The following is a 12,796-nucleotide window of genomic DNA, read 5'->3' on the forward strand; positions in this document are numbered from 1 at the left end:
ACACAACACCCTTGTTCAGTCGAGTTTAGGAACCTCATGGGATGCCATCTGTTGTTGTTAGAGATGTGTGTTCCTTATTGCCAGGTTCATCTGTGTGCAGACAGAATGTAGGTCTCAGTGGGTTCTGAATGATATAATACACCAAGGCTGAATAAGGTCTTTACAAACATTATTATGACCTTATACACTCTGAAATTGGCATATACGAACATGTTAGTAAACTGAGTCTTTACAGACTTCCCCTCTAATACACTTAGCTTTGATATATGCTTGTATTTTCGTGAAATTATTCCCCTTCGTGAATGGGTAGTGAACATTGCATGGTATTATTAAGCTTGCTACCAATTTGGCCACTGGGAGTCTTATGGATAATCGGACATGTTAGGAACTATTACCTAGACATGCTAGAGCAGGATGTAACATGTTAGTGTTATGTTTTTGTAAAGTGATTATGAATTGAAATGTGCAATTAGTAGAAGGCTGAATCCTTTGTTCTGCCTGGGATTGTAACCATGGTAACCCAGAAGAAGCTCAGGAGCAGCATATCGGGCTTCAGCTCTGTCATGTTCCCATCACATGCATTACCATGGAGTAGTGACTATATCCGCAACAGCCTCCACGCTGTTGACACAGATCTGGCACAGTGGCAGTCTACCGACATGGTAGAAAACAGAAGAGGCTGGGAAATATTTGAGTAACCCTCATACAGGCTGTGCACTGTGTCCCAGTGCTAGCTTCTTTCATGTACTCTCATCAGTAAGACCAATGTACAACTCTTGCTTGCTACATCTTGTACATAGACCTAGTGTACTGCAGTTTTGTATAGCATGTGAACATTTTGTATTGCGTGTTGTCTCGATAAGACAACGGCATCTGTAAATACACTGGAATAAATTCAATATATAAATAAGTAAAGGTGTTAGTATTTGACAGACGAGTTAAAGCTTCTACATTAACAGCACGGTTTGTTGTTCATTGTTGGTCTGAACAAACACACCTGCCATGTGACCAATGTTTGGTTGTCGTTATGTCCACAAGAAGTAAGAAATGTTGGATTTATTCTTATATAATATAAAAGTAACATTTTGCAAAAATTTGCAATTGATATTATAAACATATACAAAATAACAGAAGAATTTAATAAAATATCTGTACAAAAAATAGCTTTCAGAAAAAAATGCAGAAGCCGGGCTACGAGACTGGTGAATCACAGTGTTGTGTAGGACATGTCAGCTAATGTTGTCTTAGCCCCTGTGTCACCATACTCAAAAAGCCTGTTTTATCAGATAAGTTCATGCAGGGTCACCAGGCCCTCTTCAATCCATACCAGTGAAGTGTTCCATAGCTACACAGGGCCAAGATCTACAGCCTTTGTCTCTAATTTCAAGGGAGACAACTCCCACAATGCACATGCCACTTGGTGAGTGCTGTACTCTGTGCGTATCATTGTGTACCTTTATCAACAAAACACAAGAGATGTTTCCAATCTCCTGGTAGAACAGTCTATTGAATAATATGACTATCAATGTTGCTTGTGCCATTGACTAAGATATGTGTGATTACAAACTAGAGTCTTGAGCATCGGAACTGGAGAAAATACACGGCCTATTCTACCAGCATTGTGTGATCACGACACATAGACGACACGACACAGTTTCCTGTCATGGGCTCGGGCAGAGAGACTCCGACTGTACTCCCCAACACTGTAGGCAGGGTACTGCTGCCGGTACTCCGATGTCCACTCAATCTCATGCTTAGCTCTCTCGTTAGCAGCAGAATTCAAGAGTGCCTGCACGCGATCCTCCTTTATCTGTATAGCCGATGCCACTCTCTGTTGTGCTGCGGTCGCCCTCCTGGAGTGTGCTCTGAGGGCAGCAGGGTAAACCTGGAAAAAAGTCATCATATCATCAACTACTGCTCAAGGATTAGTAGAGCTTCAGATAACTTTTTGAGCAATTGAGTTTTTACTTAAGGGTTTCTATTTTGATTGGGTTATTACATTTTTCATTGGGTAACCAATATTATTTCACTCATCTATTAATCACTCTATTGGGTTTTCCCCCAAGTAAGTGAACATTTTAAGATTTCCAAAAAATGAAATAATGATTTCGATGTATATAACTGTTCTAAATATTTAGGTTTGACATAGAAAGTAAATTAGCTTGTAATTGTGTTTCGGAAATTAGCTCTGTTGTATGCATGCTGAAAAAGATTTATTTGGTATTTACGCATGCTGTTTTTTTTTTATACATTTGAGTTTTTCATTTAATGCATGTGTTTCTGTACCCAAGCTAATTGAAAGTAACTGGGTTTTGAATATTTTGGGGGAGTATTTTACGCAAATATGCAGCTTATCTGAAGCTCTAGTGTTAAAAACATCCCAGCTTCACTATAGTGTTACACTATTGTGTAAAGAGAACTTACATTTAACAAAAGTTGCTTGTTTGATGCTTCAATGAAGGTAAAAGAGGCTTACAAATGTGATCAGGTATCAAAACAGTCATGATACAATCAGCTGAGCTTAAAAAACAACTTCAGGAAAATGGGATAGCAACCCTGTCAACATTAACTGCATGGTAACATTGATTTGCTCACATCTGCTGTTGCTCGAATGTTGAAGGTCTTATGTTGAGACAAGTTGCGTCCAGCACCTGCCCAGCCATAGGATAAGAATGGTGCTGGATGCTCAACTTCTGGTTGTGCTGCAGGTGTTCTTGATCTCAACCTCGATGAAGGGGAAGCTGCTGACCTCAGGCCAGTGGATGTAGTTGACCTCTTGGAGCTCTTTACTTGCGGTTGCTTCTTTCCCGACACGGGAGCGTGTAGTTTACTGACAGGGCAAGGAATCTTCTGTCTTCTGTCAGGTCGCCTCTGCTTCCTCATCCTTGAATCAGTACCTAAATAATAACAAAGTGTTTTGCTCTTAACATTTTAAGCACATTGTTGATCATGACTGTTAGTCATCAACATATGACTGAAACCACCCATGTAAAGGCAGAATGCAACAAAGATTCTCTGGCTCCACAAAGTGATTCGAGCATATTCAAACAGGATGCAGTCCACTGTTGATCCAGACATACCCCGAAGTCATGCCATATGCTTCTGGACGGAATGGTTATTGTCAACCCATCTTGCTGGGACCCATGGGAATACTGAGGAATGTTTGTAACTTATCAATAAAACATGTAATTTTTGTACACAATATTTTTACAAGTAGTGCTACATTACCTCCCTACGGAAGCCTTTTAGGGCCATTTGTTTTTAAAAAAAAAAATCGATACTATCTTGAAATGTCAAGATACTAAGTTGAAATTTCAAGATAATAAGTTAACATCCTAAGACGTAAATGTATGTTTGAAGTGAATAATCATGAAATATCAAGATCCTACAGAAGCCCCTAAAAGGCCATTTGTTTTTTTCCTTTTTTTTCTATACTATCTTGAAATTTCAAGACAGTATCGAATAACAAAACAAATGGCCCTAAAAGGCTTCTGTACCTCCCAATACACCCTCCATTTTTATGATTACATAAACAAATGGCGTCAGTTTGCACGACATACATGCAGGTTAATTTAAAACAATTAGGCCTGCAACTATGTCATGCTTATTATTTATCATACATAACCTAAAATATATCCTTTACCATTTACTCCATACAATGACTATATCTATCAATTCCGAGTTACCTAAAAGTCAAGTTACCAGTAAATTTAAATCTGCCGTTCAGCCATCCATATTGCATTGTGTCTAGGTTCAACATAATTAATATCTAATACCATTTACATCCACTGTCGGCGTGGTTGGTAGATGTTCTCTTTCTGCGGAAACAGGTGAGCTGCTTGCCTGCTCGTCATGGACCGAGAGGGATTTTGGGGGCTCATCATCATCATCATCACTACTACATTCCTCTCTCCCGGCTTTAAGTCTTTTCTTCATCCCACTTTTCAACTGTTGACTGTCACTGTTCCCATCTGATCCACTGTCAGCGTCCCTGTCGCTGTCAACGCTTTCATCATCGTTTTTATCCTCCGTGTACCAGGAGAGAGGTGTGTGGGCATACTCCCTATCTCGGCGAGCTGTACGAAAGGCCACATTCTCATAGTAGAGAGGCAGACTTTTCCTCAGTGCCGACACCTTGAAGTGCTTCTGATATTCCGATCTCATTCCCATGGTAACCACTACACTGCAAATACAGGACACAAATTATACAGAATAACACACAACTGTATCCGAACAGTGGTGTATACATCTGAATGCTAGGCTAAATGCCTAAACAACTTGCTTTTTATCCGAAATACACATCCTTTGTGAATCACAATATTTGTTTTATGATCTGGCTAATGTTATATCTAGCATTTTGCGTCCATGTTTTTGAGCTTTTATCACAGTTTGGAGGCGAGAAATTTTTTTTGAATTTTCAATAAGATGTTTTCATGACGGCGAGGCCGGTTCAGACAAGTGTTGTTCCAAGCGCGAGCCGCTACCTGCTCGATGCAAAGTACACTTTAACAAAATACGCAGTGCATACTAGCTTTTGAACATACGTCTGCAATGACCAGTGCACGCGTTTTGTGCTACGAGCACATCAATTTCCACTAAAATAAATTTACATACCGTGCACACCAAACAGACCAGCTTCACTGTGAATATGGTTGTTTACAATTTACAGTTTGCTAGGCAGCAGCGCCCTCTTGTGTAAGGAGCAGATAACTCTCGTGGATCCTCGCGCGTACTTAAAATCACTTCTCAGAAGACGATATACTTCACACATACCGAAAAGGAAGTATCTGTGATAACAAAGAAAACGGTTGCTAGTTCAACTTGCTAGTTCCCGAATAATTGAATTTTATCAACAAAATCATTTTTCTTAGAGTGAACTTGTAAAAAGATAACCTTGCTCACTTGCGTTGTCAATATATAGGCAGTGAAAGGGAACTAGGCTAATTAGTGCCGTGTTTGAAACTGATACATTGTCTATCTGTAATTAGGGATATATTATTTGGCTAAATTGATTTAGAGCGTACAAATAGGGTTTGCAGACGTGTAACGTATTGTTTAAATGCAGATTAGTCCCTCCCTAAACGCTACTTAACCATCAATTCATTATTAATTAACTTATTTACAGTGAATCAGTAATTATACATTTTCTGAAATTGTAAAACCCCGAAACAACTGATTGAAATAAAAATCATACACAATATTTATTTTAGATTTTGAACAGGTTTGGAAATATCACCGTGAAACTGCGTCGAAATACGGCATTGGTGGTGAGTGACACAGGCGTACATTCAGGGAAGGGTGCACTTCATCAATGACCCCGTTATAAAGCTGTGATAGAAAATACATTCTATAGATATACGTAGAGGCAGATAGACACTCCGTCCTTACAAATGTCGAGGTTGGCTGTGATGTCAACAGATGGACCGTGACGTAGCGCCATTGTTGGGACTTGTTACTTACATATAAGAAATACGAACTTTTGAATAAGGTTAAATAAAAAAACATTCATCAAAGGAACCCAAGTCTCGTAATTTTGGGCTATGGCTGAAAAGGGATAAATGTAAGCTCCTAGGGCTGAAAAGGGATGAATATAAGCTCCTAGAGCTGAGAAGGGATTAATATAAGCTACTGGTGCTGAGAAGGGATGAACATAGGCTCCAAGAGCTGAAAAGGGATGAATATAACCTCCTAGAGCTGAAAAGGGATGAATATAACCTCTTAGAGCTGAAAAGGGGTGAATATAAGCTCCTAGAGCTGAAAAGGGATGAATATGAGCCCATAGAGCTGAGAAGGGATGAATATAAACTCCTAGAGATGGAACACACAATGCCCTTTAGAAAGTGGTCATATGTAACAAGTGTTATGTTTGGGATAACACTTTCTCAGTAATGTACAGATTCTTGTACTTTTTGAGGTTGAGTCCCGCCCGAACTAACCCACCCAGCCAGGGAGGCTTCCACAAAATGAAAGTCCGACACCTGGTAGTCTAAATCACGTACTTTGTGTACCCCTAAGTGTAAAGTGGCACGGCTCTCATGGCCGAAAGCTATGAACACACAATGCCATTTAGAAAGTGGTCAAATGTTATATTTGGGATAACACTTTCTCAGTTAAGTACAGATTCTCGTTCTTTTTTGCATCGCTCATCGGCATTTTGGTCATTTTGCTGGGACAGATACAATTTTAGATACATTTACATACACCTTGCAATGTCTTTATAGTACAGACGAAATACAGGCTAACCAAAGTACACAACCAGGCAATATGAAGCCCCAGGAAGACATTGAAATCTCTATAACATATAACTTCCTCAAACTAAATATCTACTGATGTTAGGCATTTGCCGCCACTTGGACGTACCTCTGCGTCAAGACAAAAGTACATGCAAGCCCTATTCATCATCATCAGAGCTATGGTCGCGACACTTCCTGTGCGCATGCCCATGCCACTTTGTCGTCTGCAGAACTCGTTCAGACATGGCTATAGAAACCTCTTTTTAATAACAGAGAATAGAGGGGCTGGCTTACCTAAGTCGAACACTAGTCCCTTTGCCGTCAGTACTGGCCGCTGACGTGCCAGCGTGCAGCTATTACAGCAACAAGCTCTCCTGCCGTGTTCACTGCTGAAAGCTTGATTGCCTCTGACGTCAAGTGATTTTTGACGTAATCCCTCTGTGATGTCAACAGTTTTGGGAATACAATAGGTCGTGACGTAGCTCCATTGTCGACGTCACCAGTTCTGCTGGGCGACCAAATCGGTCCGTTCTCAGCCGTTTCCCGACCCGTATATATATAACTCGAATGGCAATTCCCATCAGCGGTCTGGTCATTGAGCTTGGAAGAATACCATTTTAGATCATTTACATCCTGCCCTGCTTGCAATGTCTTTATAGTACAGAAGGCTATCAAAATACAGGCAAACCAAAGTACACAACTCCAATCAAGCCTTACCAGCCAATATGAAGCCCCGGTAAGACACTGAAATCTCTTTAACATTTAACTTCCTCAAACTAAATATCTACTGATGTTAGGCATTTGCCGTCTCTTGGACGTATATCTGCGTCAAGACAAAAGTACATGCAAGTCCTATTCATAATCAACAGAGATATATGTCCTTTATATATTTATTTAAAACTTTATCTTTTTCAACACATATGTATAATGCTATCCGAACATACGAAATACATAAATAAATATGAATATATACTCTTAAAAAAAGAAACTTGACATAGATATAAAACCTTTTTTTGCCAAAAATCTAAATTAATTACATAAAATGAGAACCAAATAAGTCAAAGAGAAAGATGATGTGTCTATAATTCGCGAAAACACATGCAAAGCACATAAACGTAGCGTTTGGGGATCAATTCTACAGCTTCATCCAAACGCGACGGCCTGTAAAAAACGTGCAGCATAGGATCCTGCATTTAGGCATGCAGGCCCCCCTGCTGAATGGGTATAAAAATCCACATCAACGGCTGTTCATACAGTCCTTATAACGGCAGTGTAGGCGGTGACAGAATGCCAAGACTGAATGCAGCTCAACAGAACAACGCCATTGAGAGATTACAAGCTGGAGCAACTCAGCAAGAAGTGGCCAGGCACTTTGGCGTATCCAGACAGACAATCTCCGCACTGTGGACCCGATACAACAACACCAACAGAGTTGACGACAGATCAAGGTCAGGAAGACCAAGGGTGACATCCCAAGCACAAGATCGATACATCCGGCTGCGAAACCTCCGAGACCGCACTACCACAGCCACGTCTACAACCACACAGATCCCTGGGGTACGCAGAATGTCAGATCAAACGGTACGCAACCGACTGAACACGTGTTTGTCAGGACTTGTTACAACACAACAACATCCAGACATTACCTTGGCCAGCCCGTTCACCAGATTTGTCCCCGATTGAGCATCTGTGGGACGAGTTGGATCGACGCGTTCGCAGAAGGAATTCACCGCCCCAAACACTTCCGGCGCTTCTTGATGCACTTCAGCATGAATGGCAGCACATCCAACAGCGTGTTATTGACAACTTGATTGCATCTATAGGTCGTCGGTGTCAAGCGTTGATTGATGCACGTGGTGGGCACAACCGATACTGACATTTTCTGTACCCCTGTGACATTAACTGTATCGTGTACGTGTGTCTGTCTAGGTGACACGATTAATGTTAGGAACATTGTGTACATTGATCTTCAAACAGTGTTTCAATTATGGTTTCTGTGTCCTATTTTGAAACAATCGCATTATATTACATTTTGAAAGTCAGTGTCAAGTTTCCTTTTTTGAAGATTATGTTTATTAAAACATTCCAAACTGTAAATTGTTACACTAAACATGTTTGTCTTATTCGGCAGAATCATAAGAGGGAGCCACACCCTGGCCTCGACTGGTTTACCTACCCCAGAGCGCATGTGCTTCTCGCCTGCTGGCGCTAGGGTGCGAAGGGCGTGGTACCAGTCTAGATCTATCCGATCTTTTTCCCTATGATCAGTTAAACGTTGACCTATTTACACGAAGCGGGTCTGTCTGTCGAGAGACCGGGGAACAGGCCTACAGCATTTCGCTGCGGTGAAACACTGACCCATTTCCGTGTAGCGGGTCTTTGGCCTATCTCTCGAGAGAGACTGAGGGACCGGCCTACAGCATAAGGCTATGCGTGAAACGTTGACCCATTTCCGTGTAGCGAGATACTAGCACTTTTTGACAGTGTATCTTATTTACTTGAAAGGGCAGTAAATACAGCATTCGTTAGCATCGATGCTAGTGTCAACTATATCACTGAAGCCTTATGTATGGCTGCATCAGATATGATGAGAAAAGTTTGCATCGTCAGTGGTATGATAGTTGCTGTGAGTTATTAAGAGAAAGATGTAGATGTCATGATGACAGTGGTGATGACTTTGTTTCTGGATTTGAAAATGACAATATAACATATGATGATATCGAATTATCACGAGACATCCTTGAGACTCCGATTTCGAGTGATGAAAGCATTTCTCATTTTAAAAATGGTAAATCAGCTGGATATGACAAACATATTTCAGAGTGTTTTAACATTCTACAGATATCCATGTACCATATCTAGATTTCAATTTTAATATTATGCTGGAAACATCATATTATCCTGAAGACTGGGCGCTTGGTATAATTGTCACTCTCCATAAACAGGGTTCAGTGAATACAAATAACTACCAAGGACATTAATGAGATGTTGTATTGTTCTATAAGTACCCAGGTGTATAGTTTACACACAGATTGCCATGGAAGATGGATGCTAACCGAGCTGCTGCACAAGCTAAGAAGATCCTAGTTGGAATTCTTCAACATATGAAAGTTCTTATCCTATAATACATTCTTTAAGATTTTCGATACAAAAATAAGCCCACTTTTGTTATATGGAACAGAGGTTTGGGGATTAGAAATGATTGATAAAGTACATTTATATGCAGGCAAAAGATTCCTTGGTGTGAAACCTAGTACGTCTAATCTACTGGTCTATGGGGAATGTGGGCGATACCCATTAACTATGTTTTCAAAGTTTCAAGACGATAAAATACTGGATTAAATTAGTTAAAATGCCTGCAACAAGATATCCAAAGAAATGTTATAGCATGTTATTACCCTATGATCAACAAGGACACACTAACTTAGCATCTTCTGTTAAGCATCAACTTTATTCATGTGGTTATGTTAATATATGGACAGAACAGGATACGTATATACTAGATCATTTCATAGATGCTTTCACACAGACCCTGGAAGATATGTACATTCAAAATTGGCATTTTTCCTCATCAGTATCCAAGAAACTATCAAGTTATTCCCTTTTTAAAAACAGCTTCTGTGGAGAGTCATACTTATTAGATGTGACAGTAAAAAAAAATTCGAATTGCACTTGCAAGATCTTTATCGAGACGGGAAGATATATGGGGATCGTGAGAGAACACAGAAGTGAATTCCATTACTACCTACTTTGTCCGTTGTATGCTGAATTCAGAAAACAGTTCATGAAATTTTTTTTATCCGTTATCTAAGTCTACAGAAATTTGTTACATTAATGTCAAGTAAGAATGTTGTAATAACGAAAAGGCTGTCAATGTACATATTGCATGCTATGAGGCTATGAAGCTCCAAATGTGTTGCCTTATAAATATATATACACCCATTACTATATAACATGTACTATAGGCCTATGGCCTCTCAGTATTATGAATACACAGATATACAATATACGACAGTGTGAATAATTGACGTGTCAGGCTACAGGAGAAAAACATATTTACATTAGGGAGGTAAATATCCTAGAGAAGTATGAATGCTGGTTTTAAAAAGTGCAGTCACTGCGTTGCATGTCTCCACTGATCTACTTCATTAATAAGCTAATATAACAATGTTGCTGTTACTTTGAAAGGATAGATAATATAAATATTAATAACTTTACCACTGTAGATATATCATTGTCAATAGTATCACGTATACCAGTATAATTGTGTCAACTTAATAACCCTTGTTCCTTGAAAACCATATTAACAAATGTTTCAGGAAGTCATTGTTGTGAAAACATATTACTAGTTTTGTTTTCATAGTATGTTTGTTTTCTACTTTTAGGTAGTTATGGTACAACATTTCTTTGCGCCGTGTTGATCAAAGCACGGACATATATACAAGTCCGTGATCAAAGGGATCTTGTATCTTTATATTATTTGACTGGCTGTGGGCACATTAACACTTGTCAGATGGTGTCACAGCCTGATCCTGTAATCCCTTGCTACAAAATCCAATGTACCAGCATAGTTGTCTTCCGACAAAGTGGCACAATAAACCACGTGGTGTGGAGAATCACGTGACAAAGACAACGGTACATGACGAACGACGGGCACAGACTCGGGACAGAGGAACACCTCACTTCTCCACAGATGATAAAGTGATCGTTTGAACCAATACATCTGCGGACACCTTTCGGTATTTTACGAACGCACCATTCACTGTAACCGTGTCGTTGGCCCTACCGCCTCAATGTTGGGAGGATCCCATTACGGCTGTCGGACAACATGGCTGTGCGGAGCAAGTTGAAAGTTCATGTTTCCGCCATTACTTCCATCCGGTTTACGCCGAGTCCTTGTGAGACAAAGTGTCTTCTCCGTGCTGCCCCGTCCTGGTTGCCAGGGTCGTGGCGCCGAGCCTGAAGTATGTGCCACACGCACCCCTCTCACAATAATCCCCACCACGCACCTGTCACGTGACGCAAGGCACACCGCCCGGATGTATGGTAGTAGGTCTGTACCTTGGCTGCCATGGCAGTAGGTCTGATAGTGTACCTTGGTCACCATGGCAGTAGGTCTGATAGTGTACCTTGGTCACCAGGGCAGTAGGTCTGATAGTGTACCTTGGTCACCATGGCAGTAGGTCTGATAGTTTACCTTGGTTACTATGGCAGTAGGTCTGATAGAGTACCTTGATTACCATGACAGTAGGTCTGATAATGTACCTGGGTCACCATGGCAGTAGGTCTGATAATGTACCTTGGTTACTATGGCAGTAGGTCTGATAGTTTACCTTGGTCACCATGAAAGTAGGTCTGATAGTGTACCATGGTTACCATGGCAGTAGGTCTGATAGTTTACCTTGGTTACTATGGCAGTAGGTCTGATAGAGTACCTTGATTACCATGACAGTAGGTCTGATAATGTACCTGGGTCACCATGGCAGTAGGTCTGATAATGTACCTTGGTTACTATGGCAGTAGGTCTGATAGAGTACCTTGATTACCATGACAGTAGGTCTGATAATGTACCTGGGTCACCATGGCAGTAGGTCTGATAATGTACCTTGGTTACTATGGCAGTAGGTCTGATAGTTTACCTTGGTCACCATGGCAGTAGGTCTGATAGTGTACCATGGTTACCATGGCAGTAGGTCTGATAGTTTACCTTGGTTACCAGGACTGTGGGTATACATACACGCATACATGACGATGTCACCCCTCAAATACTTGTATGTGAGGGATGACATCGTCATGTATGCTTGTATGTGAGGGATGACATCGTCATGTATGCTTGTATGTGAGGGATGACATCGTCATGTATGCTTGTATGTGAGGGATGACATCGTCATGTATGCTTGTATGTGAGGGATGACATCGTCATGTATGCTTGTATGTGAGGGATGACATCGTCATGTATGCTTGTATGTGAGGGATGACATCGTCATGTATGCTTGTATGTGAGGGATGACATCGTCATGTATGCTTGTATGTGAGGGATGACATCGTCATGTGTGCTTGTATGTGAGGGATGACATCGTCATGTGTGCTTGTATGTGAGGGATGACATCGTCATGTGTGCTTGTATGTGAGGGATGACTTCGTCATGTATGCTTGTATGTGAGGGATGACATCGTCATGTGTGCTTGTATGTGAGGGATGACATCGTCATGTATGCTTGTATGTGAGGGATGACATCGTCATGTATGCTTGTATGTGAGGGATGACATCGTCATGTATGCTTGTATGTGAGGGATGACTTCGTCATGTATGCTTGTATGTGAGGGATGACATCGTCATGTATGCTTGTATGTGAGGGATGACATCGTCATGTATGCTTGTATGTGAGGGATGACATCGTCATGTGTGCTTGTATGTGAGGGATGACTTCGTCATGTATGCTTGTATGTGAGGGATGACATCGTCATGTGTGCTTGTATGTGAGGGATGACTTCGTCATGTATGCTTGTATGTGAGGGATGACTTCGTCATGTATGCTTGTATGTGAGGGATGACATCGTCAT

The 12,796-nt window shown here is 40.8% G+C and overlaps 1 protein-coding gene across 1 annotated transcript; it reads right to left on the bottom strand.

Moving 5' to 3' along the window:
• Positions 1-1,158: 1,158 nt before the first annotated feature.
• Positions 1,159-4,684, bottom strand: LOC139443323 (centriole, cilia and spindle-associated protein-like). Its single transcript, XM_071224304.1, has 4 exons — positions 4,615-4,684; positions 3,777-4,183; positions 2,596-2,897; positions 1,159-1,885 (listed from the first exon to the last, which is right to left on the bottom strand). The coding sequence occupies exons 2-4, from the start codon at positions 4,168-4,170 to the stop codon at positions 1,628-1,630; spliced, it is 954 nt and encodes a 317-aa protein (XP_071080405.1). The 5' UTR covers positions 4,171-4,183; positions 4,615-4,684; the 3' UTR covers positions 1,159-1,627.
• Between the last annotated feature and the right edge of the window lie 8,112 nt (positions 4,685-12,796).

The sequence above is a fragment of the Haliotis cracherodii genome, unplaced genomic scaffold, assembly GCF_022045235.1.
Source record: "Haliotis cracherodii isolate W230 unplaced genomic scaffold, xgHalCrac1.p SCAF_5, whole genome shotgun sequence".
Taxonomy (NCBI): Eukaryota; Metazoa; Mollusca; class Gastropoda; order Lepetellida; family Haliotidae; genus Haliotis; species Haliotis cracherodii.

What these genes read in the sequence shown, in the direction of transcription:
- LOC139443323 (XM_071224304.1), bottom strand. Translation starts at nt 4,170, where the DNA reads ATGGGAATGAGATCGGAATATCAGAAGCACTTCAAGGTGTCGGCACTG. An exon ending in GCCGACAGTGGATGTAAATG is followed by an intron (nt 2,898 to 3,776) that starts GTATTAGATATT and finishes GTTATTATTTAG; the next exon opens with GTACTGATTCAAGGATGAGG. An exon ending in ACATTCGAGCAACAGCAGAT is followed by an intron (nt 1,886 to 2,595) that starts GTGAGCAAATCA and finishes ACTTTTTTCCAG; the next exon opens with GTTTACCCTGCTGCCCTCAG.